Source organism: Pantherophis guttatus, chromosome 2 (genome assembly GCF_059756535.1).
Source record: "Pantherophis guttatus breed Tessera chromosome 2, ASM5975653v1, whole genome shotgun sequence".
In the NCBI taxonomy this organism is placed as follows: Eukaryota; Metazoa; Chordata; class Lepidosauria; order Squamata; family Colubridae; genus Pantherophis; species Pantherophis guttatus.
In genome coordinates this window covers 160,746,136-160,768,991 of record NC_142064.1, presented here as the reverse complement: position 1 = coordinate 160,768,991, position 22,856 = coordinate 160,746,136, and the positions used below count along the sequence as shown (strand labels likewise).

The 22,856-nt window shown below is 41.0% G+C and overlaps 2 protein-coding genes across 4 annotated transcripts; one reads left to right on the top strand and one right to left on the bottom strand.

Moving 5' to 3' along the window:
- Nucleotides 1-520: 520 nt before the first annotated feature.
- On the bottom strand, nucleotides 521-9,133 carry MRPL27 (mitochondrial ribosomal protein L27). Its single transcript, XM_034413023.3, has 4 exons — nucleotides 9,005-9,133; nucleotides 6,968-7,090; nucleotides 2,389-2,456; nucleotides 521-1,172 (listed from the first exon to the last, which is right to left on the bottom strand). The coding sequence occupies exons 1-4, from the start codon at nucleotides 9,057-9,059 to the stop codon at nucleotides 966-968; spliced, it is 453 nt and encodes a 150-aa protein (XP_034268914.2). The 5' UTR covers nucleotides 9,060-9,133; the 3' UTR covers nucleotides 521-965.
- On the top strand, nucleotides 9,084-21,147 carry EME1 (essential meiotic structure-specific endonuclease 1). Of its 3 annotated transcripts, none has more exons than XM_034413020.3 (10): nucleotides 9,084-9,221; nucleotides 11,421-11,496; nucleotides 12,755-13,611; nucleotides 13,694-13,821; nucleotides 14,011-14,100; nucleotides 15,350-15,462; nucleotides 16,008-16,146; nucleotides 18,164-18,279; nucleotides 19,620-19,809; nucleotides 20,693-21,147. In XM_034413020.3, exons 3-10 carry the CDS (start codon nucleotides 12,789-12,791, stop codon nucleotides 20,867-20,869), a joined length of 1,776 nt encoding a protein of 591 aa, XP_034268911.2. In that variant the 5' UTR covers nucleotides 9,084-9,221; nucleotides 11,421-11,496; nucleotides 12,755-12,788; the 3' UTR covers nucleotides 20,870-21,147. The 3 variants fall into 3 exon arrangements, with proteins under 3 accessions (XP_034268911.2, XP_034268910.3, XP_087743289.1); XM_034413019.3 differs by having other exon boundaries at nucleotides 9,105-9,303; XM_087887163.1 differs by lacking the exon at nucleotides 11,421-11,496 and having other exon boundaries at nucleotides 9,110-9,221.
- Nucleotides 21,148-22,856: the final 1,709 nt, after the last annotated feature.

The following is a 22,856-nucleotide window of genomic DNA, read 5'->3' as shown; positions in this document are numbered from 1 at the left end:
GCCATAATCTATGGTTTTCAAACCACCTGGCTGGATCCAGACCACGCACCAAGCCAGGGTTGTCAAACTCGATTTCATTGAGGGCCGCATCAGGGTTGTGTTTGACCTTGGGAGGCTTGGGTGGGCGTGGCCAGCTCGTATTGTGGAATCTGGTGGCCCGAGCGCTCTGTCAGCAAAAATGGGCTCCTGAGCTCCATTTCAGCTGCGATGGCCTCCTGCAACCATCTGCCAGCGAAACCGGAGCTCAAGAAGGCCACACACAGCCCTCCCGAGCTCCACTTTCATTGGCAGAGGCACTGTGGGCCGCTCTTCCACTTTTTCGAGGGCAGCCCCGTGGACCAAATCTGGCCCCCGGGCCTTGAGTTTGACACCTCTGCACTAAGTCAAGCGAACACCAAAGAAATTACATTTTTTCTAAACGCTGTGTAAACTGATCAGTGCTTGACACATTGGATAAGGAATAAGCTGGGATGGGATAGGAACTTCCTGCTAGACTGCATCTATAGCAGCTGCACATCTGTTTGGTACATAGTGGGCAACACTGCAAAAGTTTGTGTGCATACATTGGTATAATGTACAAATCATGACATTACAATGTGTACATTCTGTACCCAGATTGTGATGTGCTGAAGTTGGGAAGAAAGAATTTCATATGTCTGCAGGGAGACATAATTACTGGTGTATGAAATCTGCTGAGAATACTCAATCTTAAATTGGAAACCTACCTCTAGCATCTGCTTTTACCCCAAGTATAAAGAATTAGCTTGAGATGGTTCCTCCGAAATGAGCAGCAGTAGTACTGCTGTTGTGTTTTGGAAAAGAAATACTATCCATCTTTATTTCAGCAGCAGCACATCAGAGGTGTGTGTTAAGGGCATGTCTCTTTATGATATGCTGTAGATGCTCCAAATATTGCTTCGTTCCCAGCTGCAGAGGACTAACCAAAAGTCATTCAGAACTAGCTCTCAGATCATGGTGATCAACTTAAAACTTCCCACTTTTTCGGTAGGAACAACGTTGATGAAAGTTTTATACAGCACAGCTCCTTTGGGCAACTGGCAGATCACTTCTCGGCTTTCCTTGCCACGGGCAGGCGGTACGTAGATTTCTTTCGTGAACCTCACAATTCCATCTTCAAGAGCATACAACCATCTGTTGTATCCCATCCCCACCTGGGTCAATGAGACAGAATCATAATTAAAGAACGGAAGAAGCAGCCCTTGGAGCAGAGCGCGGGCCGTGCCTATCACTGGGACTGCCAGCAGTTCTCAAACTGGTACAGTTTGTCAATTGTCTGCTAAACTAAAGCACAACTGCTTGTGTAAGAAAGACATCACTATCACCAGAATGATACAGCATAATGCAAAGATGTCAAAGTGAGACTGCAGGATTCCAGTTACTTGCAGTTACCTGCAAATGAAATTCAGAATCCCTGCTCTGGTAGGGTTTATATTTGTAACCCGGGATGACTGGCTTTATGGGATGTAGCAAGTAATTTGGTTTCTTTGCAAGCCAATTACATTTGCTCCTTGTGTCTTCAGCTTTTGTTGACACCTGCTCCTGATGGTGTTTTGGAATTCTAATATCGTCATAGCTGAACCCATTCAGCCTGAATCTGGTTCCACGCCAGCTGAATAAGATGAATGTCAGCTTGTAAACCAAAAACGTTGAGTGACAGCTGATTTCTTCACACCCAAAAGTGGCTGAAGATAATTTTGGTCTTAAAGATGGTATCTCCAACAAGCCCAATTTTATATGATATTCTACCCAGCTACTTCTGGACAGAATAAGCAAGCATTTCTCTTTAGAAGGCACCGATTACAAAAATATATGCAAGTTGTGCTATGGATCAATGTAAACAAATGCCTAATTATTTTCCTTTTCCACAACTTGATTTTTTTCCCCTCTGATGATCAAAGCCATCCAATGCAACATGATGCATTTTCTTATGTTCTTCTTTCTTTACCTCAGGGTATTCTATGGGGGGAAGGGGGGTTGTCCCATTTATGAGGATGGGTTTCCAGAGTATCTGACATATTCTTTTATTTCATACTGCAACTACATTGGCTCTGAATTTTTACTAAATATAGAGAGGTGGTTCAAAGTCTGTGAAACACTAATCAGGGTGAGAGAGAGGTTCCAGTTTCTGGTTATTAATGTCAGCACTTTTATAGCAAGAGAAATCAAAAAAAGAATTTTATTCTGGTCTCAGCAGAGAGAAAGAATCTTTAAAAATGATAAAAATGAGGCCAAGAGGTTTGACAGACCATAATGAAAAATGTTTAATTCCAGGATAATTTAGAGCAAGACAAGGAAACAGATGCTTTGATAAAAATGGAATGAAGTCTTAATTAAGTGGTATTTGAAATAACAAAGAGAACATCTTACGTGAGCTCCCGGATGCCACCGAATCACACGTTGGGTGGCCAATATGTTGCCTGCGTGAACAAATTGTCCTGCAAATGAGTTAAAGAAAGTAATTAAACCGCAGAAACAAGACAGCTTGAATGCATTTTAGCTGAATACAAATGGACAAAATACAACAGAGCAACTTTCTTTAACATTCCTTCTCACGAAATAGGACCCGTTGCAGAAGAGGTCAAAGGTGAAAGAACTGAGACTCAAGCCTTGAGAGTCATACCCCTAATTTTACTTAGTCTGATTAGCTGCAGCTTTCTAGCACACATATCCAAAGTATTTACTCGACAGATTATCGGAATAGCCTCAATTCATACATTAATTCACCAAATTACATTCCATGTAGTGTAGACTGCCATCTTGAGATTACCAAGAGGAAAAGAAGGAAAACTTCCATTTCAGTAATCCTGAATCCACATTCAAGTATAGGTAGTCCTTGACTTACTATCACAATTGGGGCCGGAATTTTGGTTGCTAAGTAAAACAGTTGTTAAGTGATTTGTGCCTTGATTTTACGACCTTGTTGCCATGGTTATTAAGCAAATCATTGCAGTTATTAAGTGAATCATTTGGTTGTTTAGCTAATCCAGCTTCCCCCATTGACTTTGCTTGTCAGAAGCCAGCTGGGAAGGTCACAAAATGGCGATATACACTAATGTTACACTTTGAACAAAGGAGGAACAATACATTGGCTTGCCAGGGTGGTCCTGAATTGTCTGCATGTATCTTCTCCCAAATTCCATGTGCACTCTGACCTTGCAGGTTTAGTTAACGGTAGGGTCAAGTTAGGCTCCCTGTTCCCCAACCCACTTTTTATCCCATCACAAGAGAGCTGGATTTCCTAAGCATATAAAGAAACTGCATCAAGCTAATAGCCCATTTAGTCCAGTCTTTAACAGCCCTCAAACAGATGCCTCTATCAAAGCTCATAAGCTTAGCAAGGAGAGCAAGCATCCTTTTCCACTATTCCTACAAAGCAGCTGATATGTCAAGAGTGCTGGTGAAAATTCTGGAGACACCAAGGAACCATCAAGACTACTGACTATTGATAAACTCTAATCTAACCCCCTTTTTATAGTGGTCTAAATCTCTAGCCATGACCATTTGATTGCAGCATGTTCACTTTAACTGGAATCAACATACATTTTTTTGTTAAAAAGGAAGGAGTTCCTCAAGTCAAAACTGACTTCTAGCAACTCCAGGTACATTTTGTCAAAAAATTACATGAGCAATACAGAATTTGCTTCTTCTAGGTCTAGGATATTTTTCTGGCTCCACAATTCAATCTACAGCTGAGATTTTTTTTTTTTTTAATTTGATTTATATGCCGCCCTTCTCCGGAGACTCAGGGCGGCTTACAATGTGCTCAGCAATAGCCTTCATCCTTTTTTGTATATTTATACAAAGTCAGCTTATTGCCCCCACAACTGGGTCCTCAATTTACCTACCTTAGAAAGGATGGAAGGCTGAGTCAACCTTGAGCCTTGGCGAGATTCGAACCTGCAGTAATTGCAGGCAGCTGGTCTTAATAACCAGCTTAATAACAGGGTACCTTAGACCACTGTACTACCAAGGCTCTTTCCTAGCAAGGAAGGTCTTCCCAGTGAAGAGATAAGCAACATCTGATCCTGCTTAGATTATTGACAGCAGGAAAGGCCAACAAAAGATATTGCATCTGTTCTGACTACTAGTTTTTTTAAAAAAATACTTATTTTCATTAGTCTTGAATCTTTGAATTTAAAATTTAGTAGATGATCTTGCAAAACCCTGCATTTTCGTGTTCAATTGTCTTAATGAAGGTGTTACATAAGACAGTGTTTCTCAGCCTTGGCAATTTTTAAGATATGTGGACTTCAATTCCCTTTATTTCCCAGCCAGCATGATGTCCATATTATTTTAAATTCATCAAGGTTCAGAAACTGTCCTAAGATAAAAACTGAAATAAGTATTATCACTATCATCACCATTATATTATCAAATTGAGGGGAGGGGGGAATACACGGACTATTGACTCCTCACACCCCAGTCTCCTTATTTCCAGGGTTTTAACTTTTTAGCATAGAGGTAGGTCCTCAATTTACAACAGTTCGTTTAGTGACTGTTTGAAGTTACAACGGCAGTGAAAAAGTGACTTACGATCATTTTTCACACTAATGGCTACTGCAGCATCCCCATGGTCATGTGACTTACATTCGGGTGCTTTACAACTGACTCATATTTATGACGCTTGCAGTGTCCCAAGGTCATGTGACCTTCTTTTGCAACCTTCTAACAAGCAAAGTCAATGGAGAAGCCAGATTCACTTAACAATCGTGTGACTAACAACTGCAGTGGTTCACTCAACAAATGTGTTAAGGAAAGTCGTAAAATGTGGCAAAACTCACTTAATCAATTTCTCACTTAGCAGCATAAATTTTGGGCTCAATTGTGGTTGTAAGTTGGGGACTACCTGTATTTCCTTAAAGCTTCATGTATAGCTCTACAAAAGCAACCCACACCAAAGAGGCTTGTAATTATTTTTTCTCCCCACATCTGGGTTCTGCCTCAACATCTTACTGTTAGCGCAATGTTTTTTCCCCACATCTGGACATCAGTCTTCAACAGCTGACTGTTAGAACAAAGTTTCTCAACCTCAGACACTTTTACGTTGTGTGGACTTGAAGTCCCAGAATTTCCCAGGCAATCCACAGAGTTTAAGAGGCTGAGATTGAGAAGCCCTGCTTTAGAGAGAAAAAAGGATTGAAGCCAAACTTTGTGTTTTTTTTTTCCATTTCCTTTCCTCCCACACTGTTCCTTCTCTCAGTAAACACATGTTCAAATTTCTATGGCCATGCATATGTTACAAGGGAACCTTGCAGTAACATAAAGAGTAACAAATATAACATTGCACACTGGATTTCATAAAAGGCGCTCTGGACACGATCAGAGAATGATAGAACCATAGGGCTGGAAGGTAAATTTTTGTCCCCTAAGGGTTTTTGGCTTAAAAGTTACTTTTGCTATCAAGGGTGTTTTTGGAGGGATATTTCTGCAAAATATGTAGTCTACTGAATATCCTTATCTTCCCTCTGGTTTCCCAATAACAAACCACTGGCTACAACTTTGACACAATTTACCAGTCAATTTACCAGCAAGCAAGGATGGGGTAAAGGAAGAATCAGCAAAGTTTTAGAGTTATATAAACCTGATAGACAACTCAGTACATTTCGCTTAATTTATTTAGACCCTCCCTATTGTATCCCCCCCCCCCAAAGTTATATTCTAAAGAAAAATGTACAGAATATAAGCACTAATTTTAAATAGTGGACTTACGTTCTGCAATCAATAGGCAGAATTCCACAGTAAACTACTGCAGTCCTACCACCTACTGGCTGTCTCATTGTTGACAGGCATAACACACGAATATCCAGCCGGCCAAATAATATTCATCAATGGCAAAAGGCAACTTTACCTGGAACAGTTTACCTCCTGCAATAGCATCAAATAGCAACATCTCCCTATCCCAGGTCCTTGGGAATCAACAGGTGGCTAAAAATGCCAAATCCAGTCTATACATCTGGCTGACTGTGTAACAAACCATAATATGTGGTACTTAATATGCCAATGCATTGACAAAAGTTCCATCTGTCAATCGCAGAAGGCCACACTGCTTCGGCCTGCACGTATATTGTAATACAGGTAGTCCTTGATTTACAACAGTTCATTTAATAACCGCTCAAAGTTACAACAGCACTGAAAAAGTGACTTATGACTGTTTTTCACACTTACTACCATTGTAGCAGCCTTGGTCACATGATCAAAATTTGGATGCTTGGCAACTGACGCACATTAATGATAGTTGCAGTGTCCTGGAGTCATGTGATCACCTTTTGCAACCTTCTGACAAGCAAAGTCAATGGGGAAGCCAGATTCACTTAACAACGTTACTAACTTAACATCTGCAATGATTCACTTAACAACCGTGGCAAGAAAGTTCATAAAATGGGGCAAAACAAACTTAACAAATGTTTTACTTAGCAACATAAATTTTGGGCTCAAATTGTGTTCGTAAATCGAGGACTACCTGTCTACCGATACATTAGAACAGCCTAATTTCTTGAGAAGGATTCAATGCATATGAAGGCCAACACCAGCTAAAGAACTGGCAGCTGGGACCTCATGTTGTTGTGAACAGATGAAAATAATAATCGATTAAATTAATATGCTGCCCAAATTCCAGCCACTCTAGGCCACTTTACAAATTGGTAAAAAAATATTCAAAAACAAAGAAAAAACCCCAAAATGAAAAAGAATAAAGATGGCCAAAGTGACAAAACTGGATATAACAAAGGGAAGAGGAAGGGAAAGGGTTCTTCAATCAACAAAACCATGGCTCCAGAGCCCTTCAAACAGCATAGTCCATCTTTGATAGCAAAGAGCAAGAAAATTAATCTGGGTTTTTTTCAGTTGGTTTTGTTGATGGGCTGTTAATAATAACAACATAATATAATAAACAATAATAATAATAACAATAAGCAGGAAACCGACTTAAAGTGATTGAGAAACTTACCATCTAATTTTTTGAAGCCGTACCTTTTCCCAGTTCTGTTCCCTCCACGATTTTTGGTGCTGCCTCCACTTTTTTTGGATGCAAATCTCACCACAGTTGCACTGAATGTGGGAACAGGCAAAACTGTTACAGGAAGGGGAAGAAAGCAAAAGGTTCCAATGATTAGTGTGATAATAAAAAGCATGTGCTGTGAGCCAGCAGTTCCCAGTCCAAAATGCAAATCAATTCCACCATAAACCATATTCAAGACAACCTGAAATAACTACAGGTTAGTTTAGTAAGTAGCTTATCTAAAACAAAACAAAACATCAGAAGGGTTCAATCTTCCAGATTTCAGGTTGGGGAGACTGTCCAGGAGGCTGGCACCACAACTAAAAAGCACCAAATGCCAGCAAAGCCTTTTTGAACTTTTCCGGGATAGCAAACCTCAGCATCCTATTTAGGACATGGATACTTGGACAGGTAGATTTTATAGTAATTTGAAGCAAACAATCATGCAAGTAGCAAAAGTGCCAAACCACAGAGGAGCAACCAAACACTCAGAATTATTAATTTGTAAGTCAATCAATTATTCAGTCAAATTGTTCCTAAAGATGGCTCCATGACTCTGGGACACTGCAACCATTATAAATAAATATGAGCTAGTTGCCAAGCATCCAAATTCTGATCACGTGACCACGGGAATGCTGCAATGGTCATAAGTGTGAAAAATGGTCATAAGTCACTTTTTTCAGTGCTGTTGTAACTTTGAATGAAGGATTGTAAATCGAGGACTACCTGTACTGGTTGAAGCCAATGGTAAAAGGAAATGGCCTAAAATTCTTAGGATTTTCTCCCCCCAAAAAAAAGGCCACATCTGGGTTTTGTCACTATCACATTGTTCATCTGCTCCAAAATGGGACCTCTTAAGAATTTTTAGAAAGACAGACTAATCGAAATTCTGAAAGCTGAGGAAGCCTACCCATAGCACCATTAAAATAAAACAGCACCTTGTGACACCAGCTAAAGAAAATGACCGAATTCCCCAAGGAAGGTACATTTAGTAGAATCTATGTACGTATGAAATTCTCAGTCATCATCCAGGTCATGGTTGTCCCAAAGGTGCTCCTTCAAGAAGCAACTGGACTTTCTTTGTTTTTCCTTGAAGACGTTTCACTTCTCATCCAAGGGAGCTGAAGAAGCTTCTTGGGTGAGAAGTGAAACGTCTTCAAAGAAAAACCAGAAAGTCCAGTTGCCTCTTGAAGAAGAAGAAAAAAAAAACACCTTTAGGACTTAAAATTTATCTGCTACAATGTCCTACCTGTCAATGAGTACTTCAGCTTCAACCACAATAATACACGTGCACACAATAGATACAGCTCCAAACTCAATTGCAGAAAATATGACTTCAGCAACAGAGAGGTCAATGTCTGGAATGCATTACCTGACTCTGTGGTTTCATCCCCAAACCCCCAAAATTTTAACCCAAGACTGTCTACTGTTGACCTCACCCCATTCCTAAGAGGTCTGTAAGGGGCGTGCATAAGAGCACCAGCGTGCCTACCGTCCCTGTCCTAATGTTTCCTCTATTTGTATCTATTTTACGTATCCAATCCAATCATCTTTATACTTATTACCTAATACGTTCTTGGCAAATAAATAAGTAAATAAAATAAAAAATAGTAGAATCCTTCACAACATCGCCCAGCAGAGCGAGCTTTGTAGGGCTCTTTCCAGGCTCGCTCTCAAGCGCGGATGGGGACCGGGAAATGCACCAATTTCTGCAAAGGATCGGCGGCTTATTTGATTGCAAACCTTGCGCAGGAACCCCTAAGGCCCATATTCCTCTGACCCATTTGCAGGCGAAAGGTGGATCGGCTGCGCCAAGCGTAAACCTTTCTCCCCCTTCTGAATTCTTGCTCGTAACTTCACACACTGGAAGACCACATCCCAAATCATCCGAGCCCCGCCGTTGCCGCCGCCGCCTGCTGCCATTTCCCGAGAGCAAACCACCAACCCAATTAAGGCTTCTGCCCTCCCCCAACCTTTCCGACTCACGTTGCCTGCCGGCCGCGGAGCCTAAAGAAGCCAGCCCGCCCAGCAGCGCCGCCATTTGACCTTCCCTCGCCGCCCTGCGAAGCGTCCCGTCCTGCGCTGCGACACTTCCGTGTCCGGGAGCGGCGTCGGCAGTCGAGCGCGGGATTTGAACGAATGTTTGAATGAATGAGGCTTCGGAGGTGCTGCGGCTGGTTGCAAAGAGATCGCAAGCGATGGGGTGAGAGCCGAAACGTTTCGTGTGGTTTTCTAAACAGAGAGCTCTGGCTTCAGACGACGCGCCACCCGTTCACGTGGTGAAGGTTGGGGTCATATTGTTAAGCAGTTTGCGTAAACGGAAAAGACCCTTCCTTCCTTCCTTCCTTCCTTCCTTCCTACCTACCTACCTACCTACCTACCTACCTACCTACCTATTTTCTTTCTTTCTATCTATCTATCTCTGTCTATTTTCTTTCTTTCTATCTATCTATCTATCTATTTTCTTTCTATTTATCTCTATTTTCTTTCTATCTATCTCTATATCTATCTATCTATTTATCTATCTACTTTTTCTTTCTTTCTCTATTTTCTTTCTATCTATGTATCTCTATCTATTTTTCTTTCTTTCTATTTCTATTTTCTATCTATCTCTATCTCTATCTATCTATCTATTTCTTTCTTTTTATCTCTATTTTCTTTTTATCTATTTTCTTTTTATCTATCTATCTATCTCTATCTATCTATTTTCTTTCTATCTATCTATCTCTCACCTTCCACCAATTAAGAGCATAAAGCCAGCAAGCTGAACTCCGAAGCTGGTTCTGTTGTAGGAAAAATAACGGACTAGGACAAGCTCTTCAGTGCAGGAAAGAGTTTTTATTTGCGCAAAGGTTCAAACAGTCCTAAGACCCCAAAAGTTTGAACAAAGATGGATGATTTCAACCAGATATTTATACAGTATAAAGACAAAGTTATTACGAAGAATGCAACATTTCACACGTAGAAGTTACCCTTTAATCTATCTCTAGGAAAGACATAACAGCATGGTTCCCACAGGTTCAGGCTTTCAGCTCCGGAGCTCAAGACATAACAAAAGGAGATAAGAGGCTAGAAGACGCCTCAAGGGCAATAAGGAAGCAGCACCCCTTATCCGGGGATATGCATGACATCTGGGATGCAATAAACATTAAACAACAGAATGTATCTGTTTAGGGTCAGTTTGCCCTTCTACAATTCTGTACCTACGTCAAATACCATTTGTCATTTCAGCACCTTGGCACGGGAGAGGCACTTCTGTCTTGACCAAAGATTTGGATTTCTAATATTTGAGTTTTATCCCAATATCGAATCTTAGCCTGGCTCAGTTCAGACTTGTTTTTAATATATAGTACAGTAGTTCTTTTTCTTCGTTTAAAGAAAAAGAATCTGGTGTTTATGTTACCATAAGATTTTAGATGATTCTTTCCGTAATGGTTTCAAGATTTTAAAAAGTTATGATTTGCTTGGAATGTGGGGTATTTTATAAAAATTTATACAACTGGGCAGATACGTTATCATTGGACAATATTGAAAACTTTCTCTGATAACTTCTTTATTTTGTTATGTCCGCACAACATTTCCTTAATCTTTGCTCTCACCCCATCGGCTGAGTCATCATTCTAGCTGTTTTGGTTTTTTAAAAAGCGCTATTGCCAACAGCAAATTGAAGCAGTTAGTCCTATGTGTATGTGTACTGAGCAGATACACTTCCCTGCACAGGGCTGTAGCTGGATATGACTCCCACTGCAATGCATTCTATCTTTCTACTCATAATTGAACCTTACTCAATTCAATGGAGTTTATTCACAATCCAGTGTTTTACAGGTTTGCAGCCATAAGTTTTACATTAAAAAAGACAGCAGGTATGTACTTTTACTATAGACCAGTATTTCTCAACATTAGCAACTTTAAGATAGGGGACTTAAATTCCCAGAATTCCCCAACCTTCCATCTTAAATCAAGCATTATAAGGGGGGGGGGGACTATTCAAAGGGAGAGAAAGTCTTTTTTTTAAAAAAAAAAAAGTCAAAACATTTAACAATCAGAAACAGCATGTGCAAAAGCTCATAAAAAGATGGAAATTCTTCAAAGAGGCAGGAATTCCCACACGTCATCATTCCAAAACTGTATCTTCCTTCATTTTAGTGTAGGATTGCTTTTAAATTATAAATAGGGAAGATAATACTAGTAAAGCAATACAAAATCAATCTTTCATCTAAGGTGTAGTTTCAGTGCAGTTGAATAATATTTGCTCTGGTTCTCCTATTTGAGTTGTTCCATATCCATCTTTATCATTTTGCAGTAGAAGTGTCATTCTATGCTGTTTGGGAATAAAATAGATTATACAATTAAAGTTGCAGGAAACACAATTCATTTCATAATGGATATTCTCTTTCCCTAGGAGAAATACACATAATTGGTGACAGAATCCTGCTTGTTTCACATCAAAGAAATGGTAGTTTATGAACCTTTCTCTTGTAAGTAAATTTGGAGTATATCTTAATGCAAATAGCTAGAATATATGGAGATCAATATTGTGTATATAAAAATACAATTACTATATGTTGATTTTGTCTAGCTGGAATATAGGAAAAGAAAAGATAGATCCTGATGATATTTGAGATCTTGCATTCTGACTCATTAAAAACCAACAGGCAGACAAATGACTGGGGGGAGAAGTGGGCAAAAGAACTGTTATGGCCCCTTATTGTAATGGTCCTTGTTTTTTGGAATTCCAAAAAAAATGGGATTTTGGAGTTCCCCTGAAAACTTGATTCTTTCACTTTGAAGTGGGATCTATAGACCTTCCTGTTCTGCCAATTCTGTTGCTGACTTTAATTTTTTATTCTATAATCTCTGAGAACAGATTAGTAAATAATATGAATAAATGATAAAATATAGTCCCTTTGAAAGTGTAGAGGGAAAAGACGTCAGTGATGAGTTATTAAATCCTTGGCAAGACAGTGATGGGAAAGGCCCACTCCACAGACTTATGACGTTGCTTCTGTTGCAGATGTTTTTTGAAGGTTCCAGGGTTGACCATAAGGAATAATGGTGTTCCTCCCTTCCCCACATGAACTGTGTAGGAACCAGGACTGGATAACTAATTGCTCAGTTCCTGGAGGCATAACATCTTTTCACTTGGGTAGTCAGACCACCTGCTGTAACAGGGGAGCCCACAAAAGGCATTGGATTAATATGCTGGAAAGTATCTTCTTCCTATTCCTTAGATCAGACCTCTTCAATAGCATCCTCCAAATGTGTTGTTCCACAGCATCCAGAATTCTCAAGCCACATGATCAGTTATTTTCTGAAACGAACCGTCTTCAGGTCCCAAAATTCTTAAAACATGGACATTGTTTATGATAGTTGGAAATTTTGGGGACTATATCATAAACACACATGGAGAAGAATCACTTGGGGAAAACCGTACTGAACATTGTGGCTTTGACATTACATTAGCTAAGCCCAATGTGGAAACTTACATTCCTTATCCTGACTTCAGAAGTGTAGGCAGAGTGGGTTTGTTCCTCATGCAGGAGTACACCGGGCAGGAGAATAGAAGGAACAAATAAATGCTGAAGTCTGGTGACTTGGTTTTGATTGACCTCTTCCACAGTTGGCTTCGACACTTTTCTAGCATTAGACCCTGATCAATTATCCTTGAGGGAATGTTACTTTTGAAGAGGGAGAACTTCCTGTTGTTGAATTCAACTGTTCGCTTCTTTTCCTCAGATGCCACTCCAACCCAGCGCAGTCTCTTCAGTGCATGAAGCTAAACGTCATGTTCTCAGAACTGGATGAGAGTGACTGTGAGGAGCTACCAGTTTTCTTTTCTGAAAACAAACCTCCTCCTGACCCACAAAACAGCATTCGACCTTCTCCTGAGAACCAAGTAGTTGTGCTCTTCAGCTCAGACTCGGAGGATTCATTCCTTTGCTCACCTGCCAGGAAAAAGCCCTATGGTCCGTGCAATTCAGTCAAGATGGCTTCTTCTACAGACGTGAGACTGCAGCTCAGTAGCGAGAGTGAGGAGGAGGAGGAAATGCTTGTCCCCTTGGCCGAAAGGCTCCAAAGGAAGTTGCTGGTAGCTGGACCCTCTATAACTGCTCCTTCATTTACTAGGATCCAAACAAAAAGTGGCCAAGAGTCCACTGGGCAAAATAGGCCCTGTGTCAGTGATGAAGAATTGGTGCCCGCTTGCTGGCAGGAGCCACTACCTGCTGGCTCAGATCTCCAAGAAAACGTGGCACCCAGCACTTGGGAACTTTCAGACGGTGATCAGGAGCTATCTTCATGGGATGCTAAGCCACAATCCTTGCCCCAGCTTCCAGTTTGCATCCCTGATAATAAGATGCAGGATGGTACCCGCCAAATATGCCTGAAGTCCTTTCCTCTTCAGACAAGTACGAGACAGAACCATCAGGGTTTGGACAAAGCTTGCCAGGCTGCCCTGCAGAAGAGCAAAGAGCAAGGATCACAGAAACAGCTGCAGGAGCAAGAAAAACAGAGGAAAGCAGCTTTGGCCCAACTTCTCAAAGCTCAAAGACCAGAGCAGTGTCTGAAACACATTCAAATAGTATTAGACCCAGGTGTGTTTTTTTTCCCCCTCTTGGCTTTCTTATCTGTTCTTCTCCTTCTTAGGGATCCATCTTGAATCTCAGCCTCCAATAGGTCTCTTACAGATTAATGGTGCGGATGAGATCCTTGCTGCTTTGCAGTCAATGGAGAGTAGCTATGTGATTGAGAGCCAAACTGTGCCCTGCAGCATCACCTGGAGAAGGAAAACAGGCCTAACACAGGTATGACAGTATGTGTCTTCCCCCGCAGTCTTATGATTGGTGGTTTTGATTAAAGTAATTGATTTTCCTTGATTAATCTTTTCTTCTGAAGGAATCCTGGCCGTGACCTAATTGTTGTTTCTTTTTACTAACAGTAACTGCCCTTATATTTTTGTCCTTCCTATTTTAAATTTATGCTTTGGCTTGAAGGCTGAAGAAGACAACTGGATAGAAGAACCCAATGTCCTAGTGCCAGTGCTGCTCCCAGACTTCATTGCAATGATTCATAACGGCAAGCAGGTAAGATCGGTCTAGCAATATCCAACTAAAAGTGCAAAACAAAACAAAAAATCCCTTGTTCTAAAATACAACACACAACATGTGTTTTTAAAATAATTATTCAGATTTCACATGGTGAAATAAAGAGTAGGGAGACTCGAGACAGTGAATGTTCTCATTCATTATAAAAAGTTGATGACTGCAAAACGGACCAGTCCTCCTTATGGGTGTATCAATTGCAATGCTTTTACTTGACAAATTCAGGGAGCAGCATGGAGAAAATCAGTTTTCACTAGAATGGAAAGGATTTAAAACAAAAAGAATCTGGGCTTGCAACATTTAGCTTTACAGTGACCTATTGTAAGTTTTTATCAGTACATTCCATTGCAACCCTTGAAATTTCAAGATGCAAATGTTTTTTTTTCCTAACTAAGACCATTATTCCCTGTAAGAAGTAATCTGAGGAAGGGCAGGAAGTAATCCAAAATGTATTTGTAGATAGCAGGAGGGCAATAAGTAATCTTGAGATTGATTATGTTATTATTTATGGACATGTATGCATGCAGCATTTTTGTCTCCTTTCTGACATGTATAGCAATAGCAATAGCACTTAGACTTATATACCACTTCATAGTGCTTTTACAGCCCTCTCTAAGCAGTTTACAGAGTCAGCATATTGCCCCCAACAATCTGGATCCTCATTATACCCACCTCAGAAGGATGGAAGGCTGAGTCAATCTTGACCCGGTGAGATTTGAACTGCCAAACTGCAGCTAGCACTCAGCTGAAGTAGCCTGCAGTGCTGCACTTTGCACCACCTCAACTTTTGTGTATAAATATGAATGAATCTTTTTGTCTCCTCTTTTGGAGGAGACACCCTCCAGAATGTACTGTCTAATAAATACTGCTATGCGCCTTCATTATTTCCTTTGGACATTGTGTTTTGATTCCACAGGAGTGGGCTCTTGGTGGACACTAGGCCTAGTGACTGAATATCTCCTGAATCACACTTTTGATGTCTCCTGCTGGGAAGCCACAGTGAAAACGAACTCTGGTTCTCAGGATGAGCCAGTCAAGTGCATTGGGTCAACACTGGTGCAATGCAAAATGTTGGAAAAGATGATCCTTTGGAGTAGCCCACCGAGGCATTTCTTGTGTTTTAGCTGGAGAAATCACCTGAGCTGTGTCTAAATGGCTGGAGTGGCTACACATGTTTGCTTCAGTCCTAAGAATTAAAGGCTCTCCTTTCTGTCCTTTTGCATTTTTGCAGGCTAGGATGGAAGGTCCTACTGAAACACTGCAGAGTTTTGTGGCGAAAATCACAGAGAAAATTCCTGGGAAAACGCTGTCATTGGCGGTAACAGAACTAGAAAAACATTTCAGGTTAAAATTTACTTTTCATTGCTAAAATATATATAGACATGGGTTGAGCCTTTAAATTAGTTACTTTCTGTTCTTGACAGGCCAGGCCACTCCAAGGTAAATCACTGCTTAAAACACCGAAGAAATTCCTACCCAGTCTCTGAAATCTCATTGTTGTTCAAATCTTAGGGGAACCTCCTTTCAGAAGGCAGAGTCCTGGGGTCCAACTAGATGGCATTGTTTAACTAAAGTAATCTGGAGTGTACCCACCCTGCAGATTGGCTTGGTTAGGCAGATACTATGATTAACCTCTCAGAGGAGGCCCAGATAAAAAGATGCAGCTTCAACAGCAGCTGACATTTAAATATTGGGAATACACTTCTACTAGGAAGACGTTCTAGAGCAGAGTACCACAACCCAAAAGGCCAGGGTTCGGGTACTCCCTAACACCTCCCCAGACATTGCCCATCCACTGCAGAGCTACAGTTTCGAAAGCTGAGATGGTCTCCCCATCTCCTTGAAATGAACCCAAGGTTTATACATCAATAAATTGGTTGTATCCTCAGTTCTCAGAAACCCACGTCACACAAGAAGCTGCAGCAAGCAGAGCAAAGTAGCAGCAAGGCACAGGAGGAAGGCAAGCCAAGGAAACGGAAAGAAAAGGCAACTCCAGTTTCTCAGTTGTCTAGACTAGATGTGGAAGAAGTAAGTAAACCTGGTGCAGAGGGTTGTGTGGCTGGCAATCTCGGCCATGTATCATTTTCTTCCTTGGGATCACTTTTTCTGGAAGATGTTTTTCTGCTGCCAAATCAGGCTTCAATCTCCAAGGGAGGCTAATAGTGAACCCTGAAAGGTCTCTCCTTGCAATGACAGTGAATATTAATACAAATATTAAACTAAATAAGGCAGGGCTTCAGATGCACAGATTGAAGAAGGAGATTGAGGATGCAGTCAGCAAGGAAGAGAGGATGAGTGGTTATGGAGTGGAAGCCAAGCATGGGGGATAAAAAGGAGACAGATATGCCAGAGATCATGACGTTCAGACATTAGAGAAGCAACCCTGGCCAAATAGCAATTGAATGGGTTTGAAAATCTGCTTTTGTTTAGAATTAAAATGGCATGCTTAGATCATAAAATAACACCACTTATACAGATATTTTCTAGATTTCAGGAAATTTTTAATTCTATCCCCATTCATCCTAATCACAGAATTGTTCATTCTGATCTGGTGCATTCCCTAGTGGCCTTGCTAGCTTAGAATTTGGGGCGTTGTGGTCTGAACACAACTGAAAGGCACTGAATTGGAAAAGGCTGCCTTATAAAACCATACTCAAAAAGACAGCAGAATATACAGGCCCAAAAAGGATAACTACGTTCCAGGGGTGAAATCTAAAAATTTTCGCTACCGGTTCTGTGGGCGTGGCTTAATTAGTGGGTGGGGCTTGGTGGTCAGGTGACTGGGTGGGCGTGGCTTGTTGGTCAGGTGGGCGTGGCCAAGTCACTTTGTTGCCCTTTTTTAACCTACAAAATACCACACAACACAACTGGCTCACCCACAAGGTAAAAGCACCTGTGCTAGACCCAAAATGGCCCCTGCAACAAGCAGGAACCTCACACAGCCCCAAAAAACCAACTTTCACACTTTACGCACACACAACACAACACAACACAACACAACACAACTGGCTCACCCACAAGGTAAAAGCAGCTGTGCTTGACCCAAAATGGCCCCTGCAACAAGCAGGAATCTCACATAGCCCCAAAAAACCAACTTTCACACTTTACACACAACACAACACAACACAACTGGCTCACCCACAATGTAAAAGCAGCTGTGCTAGACCCAAAATGGCCCCTGCAACAAGCAGGAACCTCACACAGCCCCAAAAAACCCAAAAAACCAACTTTCACACTTTACACACACACAACACAACACAACACAACTGGCTCACCCACAATGTAAAAGCAGCTGTGCTAAACCCAAAATGGCCCCTGCAACAAGCAGGAACCTCACACAGCCACAAAAAGTCCAAAAAACCAACTTTCACACTTTACACACACAAAATTCCACATACAGCTTTGTGTGATTTTGTGTGTTTGGGTAGTTAGAGTGAAATACTCCCGAAACACACAAAATCTCAGAAAGCTGCACAAATATTTTATTTCATTTTTATTTTTATATAAAAGCAGCTAAATTTAAAACTTCCTAAACTTTAAATGGCTAGGTCTAAAGAAAGAACAACTAAAAAAAAAAAACGCAATTAACTATTTTTTTAAAGCTCCCAAAGGGGGAAAAAAACTTACAGGCAGGCAGGCAGATAGAGCTGCTCACCGATGAGCTTGATTGCAGGCAGGGAGATTCAGTTGCTTACTGATGCAATGGATTGCAGGGATTACAGCAAGGGAAGCAAGGCAGGCGTTGTGACCAGCAGCTAAGGGAAGCAAGCTAGAGGCTGGGGCGGGGGGGGGGGGGGGGGGATTTTTGCTACCGGTTCTCCGAACTGCCCGCCGCCATCGCTACCTACTCGCCTGAACTGGGAGCATTTCATCCCTGCTACGTTCTGAGCTACTGTGGGCAGAGGCAAATGTTTTTTGATCAAAAGAGCTGGCAGAGTGACCATCCTAAAGGAAATAGTGCCACCTATTATGAAATAGTAACTTATGTTTAGTGTCTCTCTCGGGTTTTTTTAAGATAAGCCTGTTTTCATCCTTGCTTTTTCAGGCTCTGGTAGAGCTGCAGCTTCACACAGGTGTCCAGGTTCAAGTGCTTGCAAGTTGGAAGGAGTTTGGAGAATTTGCTAGTATGTTCACTAAGGCTGTGGCTGAAGCCCCATTCAAGTGAGTGAGTTAACAAAGAGTATATGTATAATATCTAAGGCTATCTTGTGTATCAGTTGCATACATTCCTAGACAGGATTTGCTCATGGTCACTTGTGCTTTAATCATTCCTGATTGGACTATTGCAGCATCTGTACATGGTGCTGCACTAGAGGAGCACCTGGAAGCTTCAGTTGGTCCAGAATGCAATGGTGCATGGAGTGATCAGTGCAGTTTATTATATCTATGTGATATGGCTACTCCATGAGCAGCCAAGGCTCCCAAGATGCTTCCAAGTGCAATTCAAAGTCCTGGTTATCAGCATTAAAGCCGTACGCGATATAAGACCTTCTCCCAGGAGCACCTGCTCACCCCATATACCCCCATGAGAGGCCATGCTCCAGGTTCCCTTTTTTAAGACCCAAGTATGATTACTTTTAGAAAAGCCATTAAGAACTACATTTTCCCCAGACATTTGTGACCAGTTTTTTTTTTTTTTTTAATTTGATTTATATGCCGCCCTTCTCCGGAGACTCAGGGCGGCTTACAATGCGTTAAGCAATAGCCTTCATACTTTTGAATATTTATACAAAGTCATTTTATTGCCCCCATAATCTGGGTCCTCATTTTACCTACCTTTGAAAGGATGGAAGGCTGAGTCAACCTTGAGCCTGGTAGATTTGAACTTGCAGTAATTGCAGGCAGCAGATGTAAGTGGATGTTAATTAGTCTGCTGAGCCACCAGAGCACCAGTTGAGCAATCTCTCTTTGTTTCATTGTCATGCTTGGTTTCTATTTTATATTTTGGGTTGCTTTTTTAAAGTTAGCTATTTTTTTCTGTTTATTCTCTGTTGTATACTGCCTACTCAATTGTTTGAGTTGGCAGCCCTAAAAAATCCATTAAATAAATACATTATGTGAATTCCTGGCACATTTGCCATAATCTGCAGCTCATTCCCACTTTATTTCATTTCTAATTTTCTACCTCAATCTTCTTTGTCCATTTCACAAGGAAAGTCTTGGTCTCACTGCGCAGTATAGATAGATGTTTTAAGAAAGGGTTATTTACATCAAAATATAGCAATTAAGATATCGGTAAAGTAATGAAGCATGTGTTTGCCAGATGTTTTAGGAAAGAGACGAGTTTAGCCCATATTGGAAATCTATCTTGTGCTTAACTGTTGAAGCAGTCAGATTCCTTGAAATATCATTCCGTCAAACATCGTGCCAAACTTCAAAATGTTGCATCTGTATGAAGATCCCCTCTTCTAGCTTCTTATTTCCATACAGAGCAACAGAAACATCGCAAGAGATGGTTTGTTTCAATATTTTGCCACATTTCTTCCTTGTCGTTTTTGTAGAAAGGAAAAAAATAAAACCAGCTTCTCCTTCTGCCTCGAGGGAGACTGGTGTAGAGGTGTGAAGGTGGATCGTACTGGAAAGGGACTGCTTCAAGTATGGAAGAGACAGATTCAGCAATTCAGCCGAGTCAGTCTGGAGATGGCCAATGCCATTGTAGCCCGGTACCCTTCTCCTCTGCTTCTGATGCAGGCAAGGCTTTACATTTCTATAATAAGATATATTCAATGTGCGCATGCCAATTCATATCCGAAAGAAAGAAAAGAAAAGAAAAGAGAAAAGAAATTCAAAATCTCATGCTGAAATTCTCAGATGGTGCAAGAAAAAAAGGCTGTTTCACATAGAAAACCTAGATTTTGGAAGTAAATTGATTTTTCATATATTCTGCTGGATTTCATATATTCTGCAGAACCATTGACAAAACTATAGTCCTCCACATACGACACTTGAGTCCAATCGTTGTTAAGCGAGACAGTCGAGTTTTGCTTCACTTTATATCTTTTCTTGCCACAGTTGTTAAGTGAATCACTGCAGTTGTTTAGTTAGTAACACAGTTGCTGAGTTCCCCATTGACTTTGTCAAACGGTCACAAAAGTTGATTTACATGATTTTAGGGTGCTGCAACCCTCATAAATATGAACCAGTTGTCAAGCAGCCAAATTTTGATTACATGAGCATGGGGATCCTGCAACAGTTGTGTGAAAAGTGGTCATAGGTCACTTTTTCAGTGCTAGTGTAACTTCGAAGAGTCACTAAACGAATGGTTGTAAATTGAGAACTACCTATGTAATTACGCAGATGTTACATTTAATTGTGCTTAAAGACCTAACTTGTTGGTCCTAACATTATTGTTAGTCAGTTATGCATATGTGATTCTAGACTACATGTCACCAGTTTCCATGGAATGACTTGAACTTGGAAAAATTGCTGCTTCTGAGCTAGGAATTGAATTTCACATTACTTTCCTTTTCCATCTTCTGCCCGAGACATTTATCGTAGGTGTCAAAACAATTATGAACTATCCAACAGAACATGTGCGTTTACTTATAATGTTTTGTATTCTGGCTGCATCCAGGCTTATGATAGTCACACTTCAGAGCAGGAGCGACACAACCTTCTTGCGGAGGTTCCCGTCCGTCGTGGAGATGGAGTGACGACAACGATGAGGCGAGTTGGTCCAGACCTCTCCAAACGGATTTATTTGCAGATGACTTCTTGTAACCCTGACCTTTCCCTGGACGTTACTGGTTGAGCTTAAAGTGTGGATTTCTGTAAAACTCTGCTCAAGCAACTTTTAAAAACATAATTCTTCTCAATTAAACTTTTCTGACGCTATTGCTTGGATCTCAATCCAAATCCTGCGGAAATCTTCAGAAAACTCATTTATGAAGATAAACAATTTGATGCAAATTAAGAACTGAAGTTCTTCCCTGTGTAATATGTTATAAATTTTAGAGAGCTCTTTTAAAAGGTAAAAATTATCTGAAACCTATGAGCTGAATGGCTTCCAATAAACAATAGTAAGCGAAACATTTCATTTCCTTAACTTAGCATTCTTTACTATTGTTTTAGAAAGTATATTTGAAGATAGATGTGTACCCTCTTCGGAATGTAGTAAGTATAGGCTATAAAGAATTCATTTGTCAGGTAAAAGCTTTTGTCATTTTACATTTGTCAGGTAAAAGCTTTTGAACTGCAGGTCTGCTAAATGATTCTGGAGTGCCTCATCCAGCAAACTTTGGCATATCTGCTTTACATGCTCTTTCCTCATTTTGAACCAAGTTACCAAACTATGCATTCTTCCCTCGCACACATTATTACTCCTGAAATGGATGTTAAACTGTATAGATTCTCAATGCAGGAACCTCCACTCTATATAAGTCTGTATAAATGGAAATTACAAAAAGAAGTCTGGAGGGTATAGTTTCTAAAGAGATAGGTGGCACAGGTACTTCAATATATGGTTCTCACTATAGATCCGTGATGGCGAACCTATGGCACGCGTGCCACAGGTGGCACACGGAGCTGCATCTGTGGGCATGCAAGCATTGCCCTAGCTCAGTTCCAGCACACATGTACGCACCGGCCACCTGATTTTCGGCCTTTCCGGGCCCACTGGAACTCAGGAAATGGGCTATTTCCAGCCTCCGGAGGGCCTCCGGGGGCGTGGGGAAGGCAGTTTTCACCCTCCCCAGGCTCCTAGAAAGCCTCTGGAGCCTGGGGAGGGTGAAAAACGGGCCTACCGGGCCCTCCATGCCATCACGTGCCAAAAGGAGGGGCAGCACGAGGGGGGGGTCACATACACATGTGCAGGGGGCGGGGCACATGGAATTATGGGCATGGGCACGCATGTGCGCAACCCCCCCGCGCTCCCCCCACTTTTGGCACGTGATGGCAAAAAGGTTAGCCATCACTGCTATAGATGTTACAGAAGTTTCTCTAACTCGCATTTATGTTCTTAAATTCTCAACATTTCAGTCTTATTAATACATATCTATCTAGAAGCTTCAATGGCTTTAGTTTTATCCTAAATTGACTGCTTTAGAGCAAAATGTAAAATAGCTGAACTTCAGGTAGCAAAAGAAACGTCGTAAGAACAGCTGACAGAAGCTTTTGCTAAGTTCAACCATAATACAATTTTCACTTACCATATTGAGGCTGCCTCAATGTAATTTGTTCAGTAATTTACAGATATGTATCTAATCTATGGTCTGATAACATCTAATCTTTGGGTACACCATTGATAGAACCTTGCCAATTTGTTCTTTGGTCTTCAACAAAATCAGAGAATGTAGATGTCTACCAAAAGATTATATTTGGGCAGATGCAGAAGTATGTATTTGTTTCTATCTAGAGCAGTGGTTCCCAACATGGGGCCCACGCCTCACAGGGGGGCAATTTGATTTTTAACGGCGGCAATTGGAACCTTGTTTAAACCAAGTGAATAGCCTTTTATACACCTCCGAAATACACTACCAAAATACACCTCCGTGTATTTCGCTGTGCCCTCAAGACCCTGCTGTTCCACCAGGCCGGGCTATCAATGTAATGATTTTAAATTGGGTGTTTTAAATTTTGGGGGTTTTAATTCTGAGCCGAAATTATTTAATATTTTTAATTATTTTTAATTGATGTCTGTCTTTGTGCTTTTAATAGGCTGTACACCGCCCTGAGTCCTTCGGGAGAAGGGCAGTATAGAAATAAAATTACTTATTTATTTATTTTTTATTTTAGGCTTC